This window comes from Castor canadensis, chromosome 2 (genome assembly GCF_047511655.1).
Source record: "Castor canadensis chromosome 2, mCasCan1.hap1v2, whole genome shotgun sequence".
Lineage (NCBI taxonomy): Eukaryota > Metazoa > Chordata > Mammalia > Rodentia > Castoridae > Castor > Castor canadensis.
The window spans coordinates 14,192,464-14,215,302 of record NC_133387.1 but is presented as its reverse complement, the minus strand read 5'-3'; the positions used below and the strand labels follow the sequence as shown (position 1 = coordinate 14,215,302).

The 22,839-nt window shown below is 37.2% G+C and overlaps 1 protein-coding gene across 1 annotated transcript in view; it reads left to right on the top strand.

Annotated features, from left to right (window-relative positions):
* Wee2 (WEE2 oocyte meiosis inhibiting kinase) overlaps positions 1-19,218 on the top strand; it is a 30,275-nt gene extending 11,057 nt beyond the window's left edge. The window contains exons 2-11 of the mRNA XM_020183575.2: positions 1,234-1,430; positions 3,117-3,168; positions 4,754-4,920; positions 6,076-6,197; positions 11,192-11,338; positions 12,286-12,393; positions 12,694-12,779; positions 13,955-14,125; positions 16,088-16,230; positions 17,757-19,218. Of these exons, the coding sequence (XP_020039164.1) occupies positions 1,234-1,430; positions 3,117-3,168; positions 4,754-4,920; positions 6,076-6,197; positions 11,192-11,338; positions 12,286-12,393; positions 12,694-12,779; positions 13,955-14,125; positions 16,088-16,230; positions 17,757-17,919 (1,356 nt within the window). The 3' untranslated portion in view covers positions 17,920-19,218. The remainder of the gene's footprint in view (positions 1-1,233; positions 1,431-3,116; positions 3,169-4,753; positions 4,921-6,075; positions 6,198-11,191; positions 11,339-12,285; positions 12,394-12,693; positions 12,780-13,954; positions 14,126-16,087; positions 16,231-17,756) is intronic.
* The last annotated feature ends 3,621 nt before the right edge of the window (positions 19,219-22,839 follow it).

Below are 22,839 nucleotides of genomic sequence, written 5' to 3'. Positions count from 1 at the left end.
AAAGTACCAGAACACAGAATAAATGTACTGTTACTTGTCTTCTCAAGACCACTGCTTCCAGGTACTATTTGGTATTGGCAGATAAGTCTTGGGTGGGAAAAGTTCCTGGTTGTAGTATACTGGAACTGGAAGGAATGGAATACTGCAGTCTATAACCAGCCTGTGCACTTTACACACGAGAAAGCCATGGTCCCCAGAGATAAACCAGCTTATAGCTCAGCCTGTGGCAGACCAGAGTAGACACCTGAACTTTGGGCTTAGTCTGTTGTTCTTTCCATTATGCCATCTGACTGTATTTTAGGGTAATTATTTACCAGTGTTTCTCTATACAGGAATGTTCACATTCACTGTTTGAACATATTCACATCTCTTCACTGCTGTTCTCCCAAGCAGCCTTCTTGGCCTCATGAAGTATAGGCTCTTCTATTATTCATGAGCAAGGAAGTAACTCGTTGGTACTTCTTTAAAGATTGAGGATGGCAGATAAGCAGTGGCTGTTAATAGTTAGCATATTCCTTTCTTGTTGTTGTGATTGGTCTCCTATTATGTGGTTCACTATTAAAGCCAAGGTTGGGGCACGGTTACTTCTAGTAGACTCTGGTGTGATTCCCTAGGATGGATATCAGCTCTGCTCCCTGCTGGCTCAGCTTGAGGTATTTAACTTCTTTATAACATCTGTGATCCTGCTTGCAGGATAGTCACTATCAGCGGGTCTCTGTAGTGCCTGCTGAGTGTGCATACCGTGTCTAGCAGGAAATCCTAAGCTGCTTGTCTGAACTGTTGACAGATTATAATGTTCGGGTGTCCATCAGCAGAGAGTGAAGGAGGGAAAAGTTTAATCTATGACAACATAAGGGCGAGGTCTTCTGTAAAATCATTTTCATTTGTATAAACTTAAATGTTCTCATCTTTAAAAACTGGAGGTAGAACTAGAATTGGTGGGTTTCACAGCTACCTAACAGAAATGCCTAGGGCCAAGGATGGCGTTTAATAAAAGTATGAATTCCTGTGTTGTTCTCATGATGAATGTGACCATTTAGATAAGAGACTAGGGTTCTGTATTTTTCATAAGAGCACCAAGTACAATGTAGTTAGTTCACATTGAACCAGATCATCTTTAAGGAGACTTTTAGCAATAACATTCTTTGATTCAAATATCATCTATGTAACTGACATATAACTTTTTTTTTTACACTAACCCTGTTTGACTTGCCTTTTGTCAACTTCATTCAGAACCTGGTGATCCAATCAGATATTTCTTCAACGGGAAAACTCATCTCCCGAAGCTCTAAACATTTGCGACTCACATCTGCTCCACTCATGGATGAAATGACCTCATTGTCTCTGGTCAATATTAATCCATTCACCCCAGAATCCTACAGAAAATTGTACCTTCAATCAAAGGGCAAGAGGAAAGCCCGAGGTGATCTGTATGTACCCAGTTGTCTCTAACTTTTAAAAATGCCTGTAGTCAAGGAGTAAGAAGAGAGCATTAAATTAAGATTAGGAATAAGAACTCTATTTACCTGAGACTGAAACAATGTCTATATGTCTCTCTCCCTTAAGTGTCATTGTTGGTTACAGAGAATTTGGCATCTTTCCATTCTAATGTGTAGTGAAGATGACTTTTAAGAGCAGGGAGGAGTAAGTAATAGCTCTGACTTCAATTTGAAAGTTGAATGGGCTAAAAAGTACAATCAAGGGACCTCCTTTTCTTTATATGAGGCTCGCAATTGAGGAAGGTGTAGTTCATATTTCAAACAGTATATTGCTGCTTCAGGTCTAGCTTGTGTGACTGGTGATGAGAGCAAAGACTTGACCTTCTCTGCAGGTGATGGGAGACGACTGAAAAGATGGTGTTACTTTCACAGGAACTAAAAAATGGAAAGCCAAACTGTGTGATTTCCCAAAGGGCACAGATTGGTACAAATAGTTCAAATCAGGATTGTGCATGTTACTCAGGGACATTTATTATCATGCATGATAAAACGGGGCAGTTGTTTGTGTTCGTATGTACTCACCAAAATAAATGCACAGCTAACAATCCAGACTTTGCAGAGCTTTAAATGTATCATGTTGAGTTTCCCATGTAGTCAATGTATTATTGAACTTTATGGCCAGAATAGGCATTCTCAACAGTTTCCTCAGTGCCCAGTTTCTCTGGCTACTGAGACTTCCATTGGTTTTAGTTCTTTGGGAGTCTTTGTAAACTACTAGAATCAATGACTCCATCTCTCACTGAAGACAATGGGGAAAGACAGCTAATTTGAATTCCTCACAAGGAAAATGGTGATACTGTAATAACATCACTTAGTACTTTAGGGGATATTTTTCTCCCTGATTCATGTGTTATAAAGTATCAGCATGTAGTACTAAATTTTAGTCACAAGTGTTCATTAACTTATTTCCATGAATTTAGTGTCAGCTACTTTCAATTCCTACTCTGTACTTCTCCAAAAGAAAAATCTAGATGGCTGATCTGTAATTTGAAATCAAACTCACTGAAGATATCCTAGGTCTATGCTTCTGCTCTATTTATAGTCTACCTGGTTCTGGGGAGGTGGGTGTTACGAGGAGAATGTAGTGCAACAGTGAAGAACAAATGCTTTGGGGTCAGACTTGGTTTCAAATTCCAGTTCTGCCCCTTACTAACTGCATAATCTAGAATGAATTAACATCTCTCACCCTTGGTTAGTTGCTCATTTGGGGATAATATGGTCCACTTATGGTTTCATGTATGTGCTGTGTGCTCTCGTTTCTAGTTTTTAGCATGAGGTGTTCTACTTGCCTAAAACTCCCATTCCTTTCCCTTAGTCATTCCCACTCACTCTTGGAATCTTAACTTACATATCTGCTCTTCTAGGAAATCTTTTTACTCTTCAAATACTTACATACCTGGGTGCTGTCCATGGTATCCCCTGATGCCTTGTTCTTATCCTTTCCTTTTCTGGTTATCTCTACCCTCAAATATAAATTGAAAAGGGGAAGGAATTGTCTTATGTACTCTTATAGCCACAGAACCTAGTGTAGTACCAGGCTGAGTAAGTGTATTAATTGTACATGATCATATGTTTATAAAACTTTATTTTTATTTATTTATTAATTAATTTTTTTAGTGAGGAAACTGGTGCAGAGGGAGGTAAATTAGAAGAAGGGTTGCCTGCCAAGGTGAGTATGGTTCTTTGGTCCAGCTGTGACAACATAGGTATTTCATCCTATTCTCTGGCTTCAGGTAGAAATGACAAAAATATCAAACACTTAACACATGCAGAGCATAGTGTTTAGATCCCATAAGGGAAAAAATCAATATGAAAATTACTGCCCAAAAGGAACTAATACCTTTGAAATTTCAAAACAATCTATACATAAATGTGAAGCTAGAAGATACGTGTATTTGCATGTACAAATGTGCAATGTGTACATACATATACATATATATTAAAATCTGTATTGAGGGTTAGCAAAAATACTTCTTATAGGAAGCAAGATGGGTAGAAGAGATGTGGATGGAAGTAATTGTAGGCAAAGGAAATAAGTGACTGTCCGTGCTCTGAAGGTGGAGAACAGGTCACATGTGTGAGAGAGTGGTGTGGGATTGGTGAGTGGTTGGGGAATGAGAATGGTGAGCTGGAATCTGAGATGAGAGTGATAACATAGAGAGTGTTCAATTGGTAGAAGGGCTTCAGGCTACTTGTCAAAGTTTGAATTTCTCATGAGAAGCAATTATGTGTCTGATTCTGTGGTATCAATTTGCAAAACTAATTTTTACTGCTAGAGGAGTTGCAAAGAGGCCTAACAGCTGTAGAAAATCCAGATATGTGGAAAACAGAGCTTGGGATTGGTTAAGAGCAATGGAAATTATAGGTCTTGTTGATGAAGATTGATTGCAATTTGATATTAAAAATCAGCTAGTAAAGGTGAGGATTTTAAAACTAAGAGGAGAAAAATTCTTGCTAATTAGGACATTGGGAAAAGATTACTTTGAGAGAGAAATCATCTTTGATTAGATTCATATTAAGTTATGGAGATTCTGATCATTATAATTTATTGAACTTTCCTATGTGCTGCATATTATACTAAGAGATATATTGCATATATGTAATGGAATATTGTATATTATATAATATTTAAAAGTATGAGTAGTTGCTATGATCTTCATGCTATAGATGAGAAAACTGATAAAGGAGTTTAGTGATTTGCTGGAGCTATTTACTGGCTGGGAAATGAGTGGTGCTGCTAGTTGGCCAGTAGGGAGGGTGTTCATGGTACCTGAGCTCCTATTCTGGACTAATTAAGTGGACTGTTTTCTTTCTAGAATAGGATTTTAGGGTGAAATACACTGAAACAAAAATTGTTTATTCAACTTGAGATGGAAGTATTAGCATACAGACTTTGAGAAAGGTGAAGAAGAGTCAAATGGAGGTTTTTTGTTTTGTTTTAAACATGCTCCATTCTGTTTCCTGTGTGGACAGTAGCTCAAGGTTTGAGATGTGCTCTCTTTAAGAAGATACAGAAAAGAACAGTTTGACCAGATAGAAGAAAGAATATTTAAAAATATGTGAGAAAATATGCTGAGTTTCCTGGAAGGTTGGAAAGAACACTGTGAATGTAACCAGCATTTGTGAGATTTTTGCTACTGTGAAATTGTCACAAATAGAATCTATCATGTTTGCCCTTAGGAATGTAATTTTTGGTTCTATTTTATTGCTCATATGTTAGAATTGCACTAACTCTTTTTATTAAAATATTTTAGAAAAGTGTTCTACGAGAAATTAACATGGCTTCCCGATATGAAAAAGAATTCTTGGAGGTAGAAAAAATTGGGGTTGGGGAATTTGGTACAGTCTACAAGTGCATTAAGAGGCTGGATGGATGTGTTTATGCAATAAAGCGCTCTACCTTTTCAGGATTATCAAATGAGTGAGTACCTTTGATATGTACTAGAAGTACAAATTTGGATTTGGACAGCTGTTTCTTGTCAAAATACTTTAAATAATACCACTAACATCTTCAAAAACATACCATTTGCTTTTTTTGTTTGTTTTAATCATTCCCTATTGTATGTCATCTCTTTTTCATAACTGAGTTGTCCCAATCAGACACAAGTTATTTCCTAAAATATAATGTGATAATTTCAGGTCTTGTATTTTTGCCAATCTCTTAGCTTTTAGTTTCTATTACTGATCTTACTGTTTTATTCATGACTAGATTTATCTAAAGGTTTTCTGGTGCCTGCTTAGTTAATCAGAAACATTGCCAAGTAAGAAGTTACTGTTAACTCACTGACTTAACTCTACTTTGTACTAATAATGAATTCAACAGTTACAGTTCAGAGAAAATTTGTCAAAAGTTTATATTCTATTACTAGAACTAACTATTCAAAGGTTCTTTCTTGATTTGTAAGGAAAACAAGTATTACACATTCAGTAAGTGCTTTTAATTAACTCTGTGGGTGTAATATTTATCATTTTGAATCTGGAATTACAGGCTTTTACTTTTATACTGAAATTCATCACAGACAATATTTTGCTTTTATTTTGTTGAGATTTCCCATTGCATAAGGAATATCTCCCTCCAAAACTGCTCTCAATATTGGATGAGTTGAATATTGACTTTAACACTATTTAGCCTTCATCGAGAAGAGGCCCATCAATCATATCCATATTCGAATGTATTCTGGCCTTCTTGTTAAGCCCATTAAGTTTTTTTATATTGTGCAAGAATGAAATGAAGACCTGAAGGATGTCTGTTATTGAGACAGTAAGCACCTGAGACTCTTCTTTATATGTGCCATGTTCAATCAAAAAACAATGGGCTTTGGTACCAGACTGACCAAGGTTCTTCTCATGGGTCTAATATTACCAGTCCGACTTTGGATCAGTCACTTGTTTTCTAGAGACTTCATGTGTTCCACTGTCTCTTAACAAGTAGTTATGAAGATCAAATAAGATAAAAAATCATTCAGTAAGCATCTGATAAATGTTCTGCCATGTTAATGCCTCAACTTTTTTTTTTAAAACCACTTCAATGTACATTGTCCTGATTAGTTTTTCCCAATGCTTTTCTGTCTCTTAGGAATTTAGCTTTACATGAAGTGTATGCTCATGCAGTGCTGGGGCATCACCCCCATGTGGTACGTTATTATTCCTCATGGACAGAAGATGACCATGTGATTATTCAGAATGAATACTGCAACGGTAAGTAGGTGGATTAATGTCCATGGAGCTGAACTTTGTAACTCTTCAGAAACAAATTCTGCCTCCTCATAGGTTATGGCAAGCATATTAGTTGTACCTAAAAAAAACTATATATAATCTTGCTTGGAAGAAGAGAGTTTGATAAAATAGGTGAGTTAAAAAGAAATTTCCAGACATGTATAGATTTCTTTCAGAGCTGGTGTGTAGCTGATACATAGAAGCCAAAACTCCCTTTACACTTTGCTTAACACTGAAAGAAAAACTTACCTACTAGTTCAAGTGGTAAATAATCCTTTCACCATTTGCTAGGTATTTTGAAAGATACAAACTATATTTTAGGAGAAGTTGGGGTAATGTTTCTTCATCATGCATTGGTTTGGGTAACTTCTGAATACTTTTCAAGTGGATTCCTAAATTAGGGGGTTGTTCATGCGTCTTACCTTTGAGCTTTAGTGTTCTGATGAGTAAGGGCATGGATGGGCACTGGGACCAAATGTGGTGATTTCAGATATATTATCTGAGGTGCTTCAAAACTACACATAACTGGTAACACTTTTTTTTCATAAAGAGCAGTACTTTGGTTTAACATCTAATCTGTGATTAAGGAGTTGATATAACAGCAAGTATGTGATACCAGCCTTGGAAATACTTTCTCATTAAAATGTTCAGTGGTAAAATAGAAGAGTGCTACAAATTCAATAAAAGCTTGTCCTCATTTTAGGAGGAATCCATAGTAATATTTGAAGACTTCACTTCTCTCCCCACACCCACCCCAAGTTTCTCTGATAGTGTAGCCTGTCTTTTCTAATTGTCTGTCTGAGGGAAGAATAGATCCTTATGCTTATGACAGAGAAGTTGAGACTTTCCCTATTACCTTGTTTTTCTAATTCCTTTTTATGGAAACCTGAGATTTACTATTCTTTTTCTCCTTCCTCTTTCTATAAGGAGGACTGGTTTTATTTCCATGGCTTTTTTGTATCATTTTTTTAATTATTGTTGTCCTAGGGATACATCGTGACATTTACAAAAATTCTTATATAATAGTTGAATTCACCTCCTCCATCTTTCTGTTTTGTCTTCCCTCCCCCTATTCCTGGAATAGTTTTAACAGGTCTCATTTTTCCATTTATACACATGACTACATAATATTCTGACTATATTCATCTTTCTATACTCTTTTATCTCCCTCCCTCCCACTGGTACCAACTTGCCACATAGGACCTGTCTGTTTTTGAAAAAAAGACATATTGTTTGTTTAACATATCTATACAGGGTCTTTTGTTGTGACATTACCATGTATACATGTATTACAACCTGAATTAGTTCATCTCCTTTATTTTTCTCCTTTCTGCCTTGGTCTCCTTCTTACAGTGATTTCAACAGGTTTAAAAAATGTATATATTCATTCTTCTATAGGAAGTATGTCAACCATATTCACCTTCTTAATTTACCCCTTTTTTAACCCTCCATCTCTTATTAGTGACCTCCCCTTAGTGTGACCTGTTTTTCATAATATTGGTTGTATTTTTCCATAACTTTTTGTCAACAACGATAATATCAAATAACAAAAATTCACAAAGGAAAACTTATTTTTAATTTGATTTGGTGGCAATGTAAACATTTCAAAAATTTTAAAAGGAATAAGACAGAGTGATTGTTCCTACTAACAATCATCTTTGAATTCATGTAGGTATCACTTCTATAGGCTTGACACTGTGGTAAGCTCTAGAGAGAAATATGCTAGAGTGAGATAAGATAAATTCTTGTCTTCAAGGAGATTTACTCCACTCCTGTTAGAATGTCTACATGAGACAATTTTGTGCAAAGCTAGCTGGTACAAAAATGCATAAACAAGCAGTCAGAGAAGATGAATGTGAGAGTGCTAGAAAGGGTCTGGGCTTTAAAGTCTGGCAGACCTGGGTTCAAAGTCCAGCTCTGCCATTTACTAGTTGTATAATTGCTGGGATGTTTTTTAATATCAATGAGTGAAGGAATTTTAATACTTAACTAAAAGGAGTAATTTGAAAATTATCCAACAATATATGCCAAGTTGTTAATACAGCATCAATACCTGGTACATAGTAAAAGATACATAGTAAAAACTCAATAAGAATTGCTACTGGTGTAGCCTGAGAAGGGAGGTAAGACTTTCAGAAGAATTACTAGAGTTTAGGAAATCCAACGGAAAAACATGCAGGCCAATGACATAGAATTGGAAGTGGATCTGATCTAGTACCCAGTAACAGACTTCACATGATTGAAGTAACCCTTGTAGTAGGAAATGAGGCTAGAAGGTAAAAGGGTTAGGAAGCTAGAGGGGGCCTTGAAAGCCAGGCAGTGGATTTCAGATTAGATGTGGTAGGTTATAGGAACCTGTTTCTTCATCATGTTGGTCCACTACATTCACTGAGTATTTGCTAATTGAAATGTAACTTTGCTGCTGCAAAATGTAACAGAACACACTGAGACTTTCCAAGGTCTCATTGCTTCTACTCCCTCCTCCCCTCCATTGCCTACCTCTCCCTTCTTCTTACCTTTTCGTCCTTATACCCTGCCTCCCTACTGGCCAGTCTTCTTCCCAGTCTAATCACAGAAGTTAGGTTGGAACATGTACAGATATTATTTTTAATTTAGATTATTATTTAGACAAATCAGATTATAGATTAGATAACTATTGGAGACTAGTAACCATCTAATTTCCCCTATTGTCCCTTCTGATCCCTGAACCAATAAAGTGTTTCCTTCTTCTCCCAAACCTTGCCAAGCACTCTGTAAGTCATCTCTGGGTCAGTTCTAAAGAATCTGCAGTAGATTCCACAGTCCCCAGGATTCTAACTTATTCAGTATTAGACTATTACTGTCTCCCAAAAGGCAGTGTTTTCTCAAGACATCTTTTGCCATTGAGGTTCCAGAAAGCCCTAGAATGATGGTTCTTATACTTGTTTGAATGATGTGATATCCAGGAGTCCGCATCCTCTGTGGAACATCACGAATACTGGATCCATTTTTCCATCAAACAATGAACAATTTTCCAGTAGAAAAATATGCTTGTTTTATAGGCCAACACCATAAAATGAAGATTGTGAGACTACAGATGCGTGAACATTATCGAATTGATCTGCTTTCATATTTTATTGTTAGAAGTCTTTTGCTTTTTGTTTTGATATCTGTTAGATTCTCATTAGCAGAGATTAAAAACATAAAAATAATTTAAAGTTTTTTCCCCCTTTCTGCCAAAGGATAAGGTATAATTACTTTATCATAAGGGAGTGACTCAGTGCCCCACCTCACAAAGAAGGCTTCAGAAGAGCTCCCAGGAGCTGGCTTTTGTTACCTTCAGCCTACTTGCAATTAAAGAAGCCATCTCCAGGTGAAACCTGGGTTGTGGAGTTGCAGCTGCACTGTGAGTGGTTAAAAGTACGGATGATGCTCACAGTTCATTCAGTGTTACTATGTCTGTAAACAATACGTCCTTGTTGACACTATTTAATAAAGAACAGTTGATTATGTTCTTCAATATGGGGCAATCAGCTTTAGCTGTAGCAAAATAAGGATATTTTAACACCTCTGCATAAATGAGTTCTTTTCAATAACTTGTGCTGTTGTTAATTATTACTTGGCTAACTTAAATCTGCTTACAGAGCTTATAAGTATTGAAGTGTGGTAACGATGCTGTTCTGCTTGCTCTTACTAAATAACAGTTGCTCTTGAGTGGATTAGAAACATCTTGCTTATTATCTAGAAGAACACATTAAAGGATCCCTAAATACCCCAAGAAGTTTCTTTCCTTCCCCACTTTTAAGGAGTCTTTGATTCATTTCCTTTGTTGCCAGGATAAACATTAATTCAGAAAATATTTGTTACATAATAATAGGTTTTAGGAAAAAGAGTATGAACTAGTTTAGTAGAGACCAGTAGAGTTCTAATGGATGCAGCCTCCTTCCTCCTTGTCAACAACATGTCATGACCTCATCTACAAACTTAGTCTCAGAGTGACTTCATTTTTTTAACAAAATCCAAAATGTTCTCTTTCCTTACTTTCTAATTAATAAGTCATCCAGAGTACATAAATGTTCTAAAAAGATGCTTAGAGAAATAAAAATGATTACTGTAGTCTTGTGTTTCTTCAAAGAAGTTGAATTCTGTTGCCTTCGAACTTGATTTTAGCATGACAGATCAGTCTCTAAATTCAGTTTCACACAGAATTCTTTCAAGTACATATTTCCTCAAAAATTTCATTCTCATTTCTGATCCTATTGTTTTTACACATATTGATGGATAGAGCTATAGGCAGGCTTTGTAACTGCCAATAGGAGCTAGGACTCTAATTTAAAGAACTTGCTAATGAATGCTAACCAATGAAATAAAGAATTCAGATGCATTCTAATACCTTAGGATGGGTGTCTAAGATCAGGTAATTATATGCACTCAGTTCTTATTTTTTATTGATAACAAAGATAAATCAAGATAGTCTATGACTGATCTATAAATTCTGTGGCACAAATAGAATGCAGGTATATAGAAAGCTTTTAGATTTTCCTTAGGTCAGCAACTACTAAATGTTCTAATTTTATGATATATCTTTAATGGAATTAGGACCGACCACATTGAAATTATTAATAGCCTGACACTGATAGGAGATTAATCATCGACACCATAGTACAGATATGACTAAGTTTGATTTGCCTTCTGGATAATAATTAGGTAAAATTTTAATGTTAGTTGGCACATTCTTGAGGCAGTGAGGCCACATATTAGATATGTGAGATACTGGAATTTTATTTTCCTCTTTAAAAGCCCTGTAATTCTTTCTAACACCTATGGTATAGACATGGGACAGATGTTATTATGCTTTGCACTGAGACTTGAACTAATTTAGATTTGTTAGATTGATGTTTTTCATGAGGAATTTTTACTATATTTACTATGTTTTCAACTATAACAGTCATACCTATTTTCTCATTCTGTGAGGTTATTCTCTATTTTTTCCATAGGTGGGAGCTTGCAAGCTTCTATATCAGAAAATGCTAAGTCTGGCAATCATTTCCAAGAACCTAAACTCAAAGACATCCTTCTTCAGATTTCCCTAGGGCTTAAATACATCCACAATGCTGGCATGGTACACCTGGACATCAAACCTAGTCAGTATGCTTCCTTCTATTCTTTCTGTCATATTTTGTCCTTTCCATACCATCATCAAAATCTGTGTCTATGTGTCTACCAAGTGTCAATGATAGGCTGGGCATGGTGGCTCATGCTTATAATCCCAGATACTCTGGAGGAGGAGTTGGGGGAGGATTGTGATTTGAGGCCAGTGCAAGGGAATGTTAGCAAGATTCCATCTCAATCACCAACTCAAGTGTGGTGGCATGCCTGTGATCCCAGTTATGGGGGAGGCTGTAGGTAGAAGGATCATGGTCTGAGGCTGTCCCTGGGCAAAATCACATGACCCTACCTGAAAAATAAGTGAAAAAAAGGGCTGAGGGCATGGTTCAAATGGCAGAGCACCTGCCTAATAAGCATGAGGCCTGTGTTCAATCACCAGTATTACCAGGAAAAAAGTGCCAAAGACAGTGTTTGTTGGCAGAATTCCTTTCTTTCATTTGTCTTCCCTAGAAAAATGCTGTTAAACAGCTTTAAACATTTCCCCCTTGGTCACAGTGTACAGAAAGGAAAAAGACTCTCATATAGAGAGCAATTATAAAAATATCTATTTAATTTATGTCATAGATAAGTGACAGCATGTTGGCTACCTTCTGATTGGGCTTATATTTTCTAATTTAGCACTGATCAAAGTGCTCAGAACTGAATGGTTTTATCCTCTTTTATGTGAAACTTAATGACAAGTTATTATTTTGTGGTTTTTATTTATTTTGACATAAATGAGGTGGGAATGTATGAAGTAAGCTTAACTTAAATAGCCATTACGAATCACTGGGTGTACCAATGTGATTCGTATGGGAAAAAGAGGTTGGTAGTCTTGCTGTAATCACCCAGAAGAAGAAAGTAGAGATGCTGAAATATCAGATCCAGAAAAGAATCTTTGGGGTGCAAAAGTTCAAGAACCATTACTTTTTGTGTTTTTCAGGTAACATCTTCATTTGTCATAAGATGCAAAGTGACTCTCCTGAAGGCCCAGAAGAGGTTGAAAATGAAGCTGATTGGTTTCTGTCTGCCAGTGTGATATATAAAATTGGTGAATCTGCCTTACACTCTTATCAGTATGCTATTATCCTAAATCATGATTCCATTTATTGTAGCTCTAACAAAGACATACTTTTTATTAGTATATATTAATTGTACAAAGGGGTTTCATTGTGCTTTTCCATACTTATAATATACTTTGCTCAAATTCACCCTTCTCTATTACTTTCTTATCCCCCCCATTTTTAAACAATTTTAATGGGGTTCATTACTCTATTTTCATACATGTGAGTGAAACATTTAAAAACATAATTTTTTAAAGCTCTATTTTCTTTCTATTTTTTTTTTTAAGGTGACCTGGGCCATGTGACATCAATAAGCAAACCCAAAGTAGAAGAAGGAGATAGTTGCTTCCTGGCTAATGAGATTTTACAAGAGGTACAGTTGGGGAAAATAGCAAGCATTTTATTTTTTGGACAGTACTGTGGTTTTGAACTCAGGGCCTCATGCTTGTTAAGCAAGTGCTCTACCAATTGAGCTATGCCCCTAGCCCTTTTCACTTTAGTTTGCTTTTCAGAAAGGTCTTGCACTTTTGTCTTGGCTGGCCTCAGATCTCCACCTCCCAAGTGATCCTCCTCTCTCTGCCTCCTGAGAAGCAGGGATCACAGACATTCACCTCTACACTTGGCTTATTCTTTAAGATAGGATCTCTCTAACTTTTTGCTTTTGCAGGCCTTGAACTGTAATCCTCCTATCTCCATTTCTCAAGTATCTGGGATTATAGCAATGTACCACTGTGCCCAGTCTTATAACTTAATGTTTTATTTTATTTTTTGAGAGTCTCATTGTGTTAATCAGGCTGGCCTCAAGCTCACAATCCTCCTGCCTCAGCTTTCCAAGTAGCTGGGACTACAGGTGTGGAGGGTATTTTATAATCCTTGGCCCCTTGACTTGCAAAGGGAGTCTTAAAGTACAAAAATGAAGAGTACACATTTTATAATTTAAAGTATAACATCTCTTTTCCCATTCAGAATGGAAACCAAAGATAAACTCTTCCAAAAGCCTGGGAAAGCTGGCTAGATCAAGGAATAATCAATATTGATACTGTTCTTTCTAAAGGTCCTTCACTGTTTCTAGCATTTCTTAGCATTTGTAACCTTATGGATTGCCTTCCTTCCTATTAGGAAGGAAGCCTCCTTCTCATGCTATATTGGTCTAACCCACCTTTATCCTTCTGGTAGCACCACCTGGTCACTAAAATGACCTTTAGTCATTGCCTATCTTCTGAGGTGTCTGGTGTGTTTGACCTAGGAAGAATATAACCTCCTCCTGGCTGATAATCAGGAAAAAATAAGTCTTTCCTTCTGGTGATCAGCTAATTTATGTGCTAAGCCTCTTTGTGCCTGACAGAGCAAAACAGTGCTAAGATTCTGCCTTGGGCTTTTCAGGGCACAGTATTGTTAATAAGGTATGTTTATGTTCCTCTAGAAATAAGCCACGAACTATGTAAATGTAACTTTACTCATAGTATGTAGAGCTCATATGTATTCAAATGAACCTCTCTTACCAGTTGCATTTTAGTCTTAACTGGCTTCCTGTCTTCTGTTTTGCAGGACTATCGACACCTTCCCAAAGCAGACATATTTGCCTTGGGATTAACAATTGCAGTGGCTGCAGGAGCAGAGTCGTTACCTGCCAATGGTGATAAGTGGCACAATATCCGCAAGGGTAACTTTCCGGATATTCCCCAGGAACTCTCAGAAGACTTTTACAATTTGCTCAAGGTGACATCTCTCATGAGATGAAGAGAAGATGAAATGTCTATTTTTTTTTAGTGGAAAGGGGGTTTGTGTGTGTGAAAAATTTGGTAGTGCCTTTAACAGAAGTAAAAAGGATCTAGGAAGCCCAGAAAAGATGCAGGACAGATTGAAAGCTTCTTAGGAGCATAACCTTTCATGTTTACTTAAAAAAAATCCTATTAGGAACATTTCTTCATTTGTTCTTCCTAATAATCCTGTAAAGGATTATTATCTCATTCTGCACTGGAGAGAACTCAAGGCTCAGAGAGGCTCTTTGATTCTGGTATTTGCAGTAAATAACTGGTTAACTCTTAAAATCAAACCTGGCCTTTCTCTTACTACTTCTGGGTTTCAATAGTGATGATATTACTAAAATTATTTCAAGTGAATTTTAAAAAATATAAGCTACTTTATCAGTAATTGACAATACCCACCAATTTGAGCTTTTGGGAAAAGAAGGTAGATTGTCAATTCAATTCAAAAATCTATGTGTGACATGTGCTTAATGATACCCAAGTATGTATAGGGATAACCAAATGATATTATTTGAGAGATACAAAAAACAGAGTTGAGCTGGGGCACAGCTCAAGAGATAGAGAGTATTTGCCTCACATACACAAGGCCCTGGGTTCATTCTTCAACACCATAAAACAAGAAAAACAAAACAAAACAAGAAACACTACACTGTCAAGAAGTTTAGAGTCATACCAAGAAAACAAGATATATTTTTGACTTACTTCATGGCTTAGGAAACAGGATCAGTTAGGATCCCTTAGAAATATCCACTGCCTTGGATATTAGATTTGGGTTTCAGTTTACTGGCAAACTTTAATGTTACAAATCTTTCCTTCTTCCTGACTTTTTGCTTTCCTGAAAGGAGGCAAATCCCTCCTTACTGTAGTCTTTTCTTCATAGCCTAAAAATCTGTCACTATGTGTAAAGGGTTATTAAATTTAGTTCATACTTACTGAAGGCCTAAATGCTAGCCCTGTACTAGGTAATGTAGTAAATTTATATTAATTTATTTAATTTTCCTAACAATCCCAAAAGGAGATTATCATCATCTCAAATTTCAGGTAAGGGAACTGAGCTTCAGCAAAGTTTACAAAGTAAATGGTGGAACTTGCTCTGAACTTGGTCCCCAAATGTTAGGTTCAGTGTTTTCTTCATTATATGTTAACTGATTGTGTGTGTGTGTGTGTGTGTGTGTGTGTATTCTACTATATTAAAATCATCTTAGGTTATAGACATCCTCTACATTCAGATAAATGGTCTAGGAATACTGTCATAGTGAGCAATTTTTTTTAATAGTACTAGGAATTGGACTCAGGGCCTCATGCATGCTAGACAGTGCTCTACCACTTGGGCTATTCCCACAGCCCTTTTGTTTGTGTTTTGGTTTTGGTACAGAGTCTTGATAACTTTTCCCCAGGCTGGCCTCAAACTTGTGATCCTCCTGTCTTTGCCTCCCAAGAAGCTGAGATTACAGACATGAGCTACTATGCTGGCTTTCATACAGTCACTATTAAGTGACAAAGGAGCATGATATAATAGAAAGTAAGCTGAACTAAGACTTGGGCAAATCTGACTTTGGAGCTGGCCCTTCCACTAACTTAGACAAGTCACTTTTTAATGTAGTGGCCTTTTGAGAAATGCCTTTTTTTTTCCACTTTAAAATTAAAGCATTAGACTAATCAGCCAGCCAGCTTTCAAATATGACACTTAAAGACAAGTCAAGTCAAAGGTGCAGACAACTGATGTTACCAGACATGGATGATCCTTCTGTCCAATGTGGAGCAAAGTTTTCATTTCTTCCTGCCTTTGCAGAAAGGAGAAGCAGGGTTTCATAAAATCTACCAGCAGAAGGTGGGTTGGAGTTGACTTGAGTGGGGAGATTTTCCCGATAGGAAAGCTTCTGTTTCCTTTCTTTTGGTCCTGTATTGTTAGAACATGATCCACCCTGATCCAGAAGACAGACCTTCTGCAACAGCTCTGGCCAGAAGTCAAGTTCTTCGGCCCTTCCTGGGGAAAACAGAGGAGCTCCAGCAGCAGCTGAACATGGAAAAGTTTAAGATAGCCACACTGGAAAGGTATATTTGGCGTGTCGGAGTCAAGAAAGAATCTATTTCAAACCATTTACACTGGTACAATTGGTCTGGTGTGTCTCTCTGGATTTAAATTTGTATATATTCTGCCCACAAGGAGACTGGCAACACAAGGTTTTTTGTAGCATGAGTCTGGGCAGCTCTGTGACTAGTAGCTTATGAGGAAATTCCAGGTAATGTAAAGGAAGCAGGAAGGAAGAACACAAAGGAATACCATTGGTAAAGAAGACTTAAGATTCTGAGGGACAGCAGGTATCAAAGCAACTGGTGGTGATTACCTATTGTATGATAACCTAGATAAGGTAAATAGAGACCTATTTTAGGAACCCACTAAGTTTCAGGGACAGGTAGACAGACATCCTGTCCTGATACATACTGAAGGCAAGTGGTATTTTTCTGAGGAAAGAAAGCAACTTGATTTCTTATTTATGTAGGCCTATGTTCATTTATTGATATACTCCTTCATTAAACAAGTGAGAATTAATTAGATAGGGTAAAGTTGGGGAAGATGTCAGGCATGATGTTTGAGAAATAATTCTGAAGGAATTGTTACACCATGTGCTGTTGAAAACAAGAAAGAAGAAAATGAAAGATAGTCCTTGACTGAAATAAAGTTAGAAGTCCAACTTCTCCTGGACACAAAATCCATTTTGGAAAGATAAACTTGAAATTTTAAAATGCCTCTGAAATAGTTTCTTGGTTATAAGTTGCAGACTCTCAGCCTTTAGTCAGGTAATTATTCCCAGCAGACTGTTACTACTTTTCTACTGTAGTTTTGAGTTTCATTGTACCAGATAAGAAGCATAGTACAAAGTACTTTATTCATATACATTTTTCACAAGACTATGAATGACTCTTAAGATGTGGTGTATTATGTGAAGCTGGCTCTGGAGGTACAAGTGACTATCATCAGCCAGTACTAGTGATGGGGCGGATGGTATCTTGAAGCTGTTTAGACCAGTGAATGGTAAACTTTTTTTGAAAAGGGCTAGCTAGTAAATATTTTATGCTATGCAGGCCATATGATCTCTGCTGTAATGACTCAGCCCTGCTGTTCTGTAAAATCAGTCATTGATTTTATATATATGTTGTATAATGTATATATGTTATATGAACATACATAAATGAGTGGCTGCAATAACAGTTTTTTATATATATAAAAAAAGGAGGCAGGCCAGATTTTACCCACGGACTGTTTGTTGAAAGCTGTGTTGAAAGCTGTGGGGGCATAGCTTTCACATGTAGCCTGAAGAGTTGTTCATTTTTTAATTTTAAAGACAATTTATGCTCCAGTTAGTAGGATTTGAGAAATTCAATCTACTTTGTGCCATGGCTTGTATGTGTCAACATTTTCAATGACAATCATAACCATAGAATTGAATTTTGTTTTGCATATAGTTCAGACTTATTTCTGTAAAACTGAAATAAAAGGAGAAATCTATATATTGTGATCATAAATACTACCATTAATTGGAGGAACAAGTAACATATGCTTTCCCCTTTCATCCTAGGGAACTGAGAGAAGTCCAGCAGGCCCGAGGCCCCCAGGTAGACATCCACCATGGTGACCCTGGGGTCTCTGGGACCCACACAGAATCAACAAACACAAAACGTCTGGTGGGGAATAAGAGTAGGAAGTCTTCAAGTTTTACCTGTGGGGAATCTTCCCCATAAGAACTCATTTCACATCAGCCATAAAGCCTTTAGATAAAGATGCAGACCTCTTAGAAAAACCCAAAGATTTCAAAAGCGACTCTAATTTAGCATCTGTAGTCAAGATCATAAAGCTACTAAGGCTTCTTATTAGCAGTGGTCTCAGGTACAATAATTGGTATCTATTTCTTCTGGTGTTACATTCCTAATGCCACCTACTGACAACTTACTTAATTCTCATGTTTTCTGATGCAAAATGAGAAAACATGGTCCTTTGGATTGAAAGGAGAAAAGGAAACATCTTTGGCTTGTCCCAAAGGCTCAGAAGTCATTGCCAATTTCTCACCAAGGATTACTGGTAAAGGATCCCAGGAACTCTGCCTACACCTAGAAAGGAATAAACTTTGACTGAGTTGAAGTAACAGCTTACGAGAAGATATGCCTGGATTTCAACAGTACTCCCCAGGTTATATTATGCTTCTCCTAAAAGACTTCCCTGCCCCTTTAAGCAAGTGTCACTCCATTCCTAATGAGTTTTCTGAATGGAGGCAATGTCTTTACCTGATACTGTATTTATTAAATAAATGGCTCCATTATTATATGAGGAGGTTAGAAATAAGACTATATATAACGTGGACATTCCTGAGCTGTTTATTAACTTGTGAAATGAAAGCACTGGAGGAAAGGGGTCAAGGAAAATTTGATGTGTCTGTTCTCTGAATCTGTTTGTCCTTTCTTGTGGCTGATTCTGATTGGTTTTAATTTTCTGGATATCACCATTTTTCTTGGTTTTTAGCAGAATTTGGCTTGTTTCCTGTGATTTTAGCATATTTTACCCAAATCCTTTTCTCTATGTACATTTTAAAGGACTAGAATCTTTACAAATAAAGGATTTTATTTTGTTCAAAGCCAAATATGGGTAAAGTACGCTTCTTTGTAATATGTAACAAAGAATGAGAAATTTATGTGGGAAAATTTTGTATGAGTGGGTAAGAGAATTTAGTAGATCAGTAGTAACAGGTTTTGGTGACAACACCCAACTAATAGGTGCTATTAATTGTCACAAAAGCTAATAATAGTCAGGCTTGGCTATAAAATGATATTGGTCACGAAGATATTTGGTAACTTCTCTTTATGTAGTTTTAATGAAGGTAGCCTATTAATAATTAATAGCTTTTCTTCTGGTTTTCTTCTTTTCCCTTCACTTTTAGAAGCTAAGTTTTTTTAAATTAAATAAACCCTCATATCATTCTTTGTTGTGCCTTGGAATAGCAATATCTTCCACACAATTAACTGTATATAGAGTTCCTCCTGTAGACTATTGCCATTTTTATTTATTTATTTTAATTAAAAAATTTTTTTTCTTTTATTCATATGTGCATACAATGTTTGGGTCATTTCTCCCCGCTTCTCCCTGTCCCCTCCTTTACCCCTCCCCCCACCCCTTCCCTCTCCCCCTTTACCCCCTCGCTACCAGGCAGAAACTATTTTGCCCTTATCTCTAATTTTGTTGAAGAGAGAGTAGAAGCAATAATAGGAAGGAACAAGGGTTTTTGCTAGTTGAGATAAGGATAGCTATACAGGGAGTTGACTTACATTGCTTTCCTGTGCATGTGTGTTACCTTCTAAATTAATTCTTCTCGAACTAACCTTTTCTCTAGTTCCTGGTTCCCTTCTCCTATTGGCCTCAGTCGCTTTAAAATATCTGCATTAGTTTCTCTGCATCGAGGGCAACAAATGTTATCTAGCTTTTTGGGTGTCTTACCCATCCTCATCTCTCTCTTGTGGGGTCTCACTTTTATCTTGTGATCAAAGTTCAATCACCTTGTTGTGTTTGCCTTTGATCTAATGTCTGCATATGAGGGAGAACATATGATTTTTGGTCTTTTGGAAAGCCAGGCTAACCTCACTCAGAATGATGTTCTCTAGTTCCATCCATTTGCTTGGGAATGATAACACTTCATTCTTCTTCATGGCTGCATAAAATTCCATTGTGTTTAAGTACCACATTTTCTTAATCCATTCATCAGTAGAAGGGCATCTTGGCTGTTTCCATAACTTGGCTATTGTGAATAGTGCTGCAATAAACATGGGTGTGCAAGTGCCTCTGGAGTAATCTGTGTCACATTCTTTTGGGTATATCCCCAAGAGTGGTATTGCTGGATCATATGGTAGATCTATGTTTAGATTTTTAAGAAGCCTCCAAATTTTTTTTCCAGAGTGGTCGTACTAGTTTGCAGTCCCGCCAGGAGTGTAAAAGGGTTCCTTTTTCCCTGCATCCTTGCCAACACCTGTTGTTAGTGGTGTTGCTAATGGCCATTTTTATTTATGATAAAGCATTGCCACCCCTGGTGTCTACCACTGGATGCCCATAGCTGAAACACTTTTAATTTAGAGGCAAATAAAAACAAAGCCATAGTAACTTTGCATGTCTGAGCATATATAATATGCACTTCTCTTTTTCAGTCGCTTTATAAATGGTGAAAGTCTTGTATTCATCTACTTCTGTCAGGGATTAAAGCCGATTAAAGCCACAATTCTGTCACCACATGTCATTGGGAAATTCTTTTCTGGGGAACACAGAAAGTCTACAGTTATGTTAAATTATATGCATGCCTGTGTGTGTGTGTGTGTGTGTGTGTGTGTGTGTGTGTGCGCGCGCATGCGTGTGTGTGCATGGTATGGAAATGTTTCTGGGCTTGCTGGGTGCCAGTGGCTCATGCTTGTAATCCTAGCTACTTGGGAATCTTTGATTGGGAGGACTGTAGTTCAAACCCAGTCCGGGGAAATAGTTCAAGAAATCTCCATCTCCAAAGTAACCAGAGCAAACTGAACTGGAGGAGTGGCTCAAGTGGTAGAGTGGGTGCTTTGCAAGTAAGAAGCCCTGAGTTCCAAACTCCAGTCCCACCAAAAAAAAAAAAAGTTTCTGGGCTTCCCTATTAAAATGTAAATGGTAGGTTCTTGAAGCAGTATTTCTATACAAAATACATTTGAGCCACTCTTCCAGTTTCTTGATTTTTCTTTTTTTTTGGCGTTGAGATTTTAGGTATATTTGAATATCTTCCTGGATTTTTTCCTCCTGTTTTTTTAATCTGGCCCATGATCTGGGTCTTTCTATAGCTGTCCTTGTTTCAGAACCCACTGTGTTTTGATATTCACAACAGATTCTCTGTACTCTAGGAGCTTATAATCAATGGAAGAGATGAGGCATCATTAGGATGTTTTATATTATAAGATAGACTGAAAGCAAAGAAATCAGAACAGAGAAAGGAATGACTATTTTTTAAAATTATTTTGCAGTACTGGGGTTTGAACAGCATGACCTTGTGCTTGACAGACAGGTATGTGCCAGGATCTCAGAGGTCCTTGACCCGAAAGGGCACAGGGAAGGAATGAACAGACAATACACATTTCAAGGGGGCCAGAAGGCTGATGACCAACTGGCAAATTTTTTACTTTTGCATCAGGCTTAATAAGCAGTACAAAGTAGGAAGTTACAATGCAGGGAGAGTTTCTATGCCTGGGAAACAATGCCCTCTACCTGAAAAACAATGTTCTTGCTCCAATCTCCTAGGTTTCATATCTGAAACCTGGACCCTCCCAGTTTCACTAGTGAAATTCAGACCTCCCTGTTTTCACCTAGTTTTGCCTGGTTTCACATACACAAAACCTGGGCCTGGTTGCTAAGGACATGTCACCTGTTCCTAACCTTTCCTAAACAAATACCAGGGCTGGTGGAGTGGCTCAAGAGGTAGAGTGCCTGCCTAGCAAGCATGAGGTCCTGAGTTCAGACCCCAGTCCCACCAAAACAAACAAATACCTTCAGGTTAATGTCTCTTTTCTCCAGACAAAGGGGGCTACTCCATGTTTCCTCAAAACCTCAGTGAGAGACATGGTGCACCTGCAGTCCCTGACCATGTCAGGATCTTTCTAAGCCAAAATAACCTTGTCAGATTGTGGCTCATGGCTCCCAAGAGATATGATTACCATTTAGGCCACTCTGCCAACCCTTTTTTGCATTGGTTATTTTTGAGATAGGATTTTGATTTTTATGCCCTGGCCAGTTTGGACTTCGATCCTCCTATTTATACTTTCCTGCAGCTGGGATGACAGGCCCATGCCACCACAATCAGATATTGGTTGAGTTTGGGGGTCTCAAAAACTTTTTGCCTAGCCTGCCCTTGAACTGTGATCCTCCTGATTTCCGTGTAGCTAGAATTATAGGCTCGAGTCACCATTTCTGGCCAGGAATGACTATTTGAGTAGAGAATTTTGAAGGTGTGGGAGAGAACATTTCAAATGCTGAGGACAGCTACAGCAAACCAAGGCTGAAGTGCCTGGTGAGTTGGGAAGAAGGGTCTATTCCATAATGGAATTAAGCACTTTTAACAAAGTTTCTCCATGACATACAGCTTTAATTTTTTTTGCATGTTTTAATGTGCATCTCTTTGTTAAGGAAGGAAAAGAAAGTAACAGCACTTCAACTTTCTTCAGTCAACAGTTTAAGGAGAATATTTATTGGTAATTACTTTCTGGGAGAAAAGGAAGATTAGCCAAGACACTCCACTCAGATATTGTTTATAAAGTTGAAAGAGTTTGCTCAAGTTTATCCATTTTCAATTTTCATGGTGCTTTTTTTTTCATTTTTTTTTCTTTAAACAATCTTTCCCACATTCTGCAAGGCAGAATGAGGGAGATATTAGTGGGAAATGAAGAAAGAACTTTTAGGACCTTGGATAAGGAAATACATGTGAGGTGATCAGGGAGGAAGATATAAAGATTATCCTAAAATTCATGTCTGCATTATTAAAACAAATGAGCTTAAAGTGGGGAAAACAGCTTTGGAAAAAAGGTGAATTTAGTTTTTCATTTGACTGAAATACTCAAGAGGAAACAGTACTTTTGAAGAGAAAATCCTTGGAGAGCATTGAAAGTTGTAAT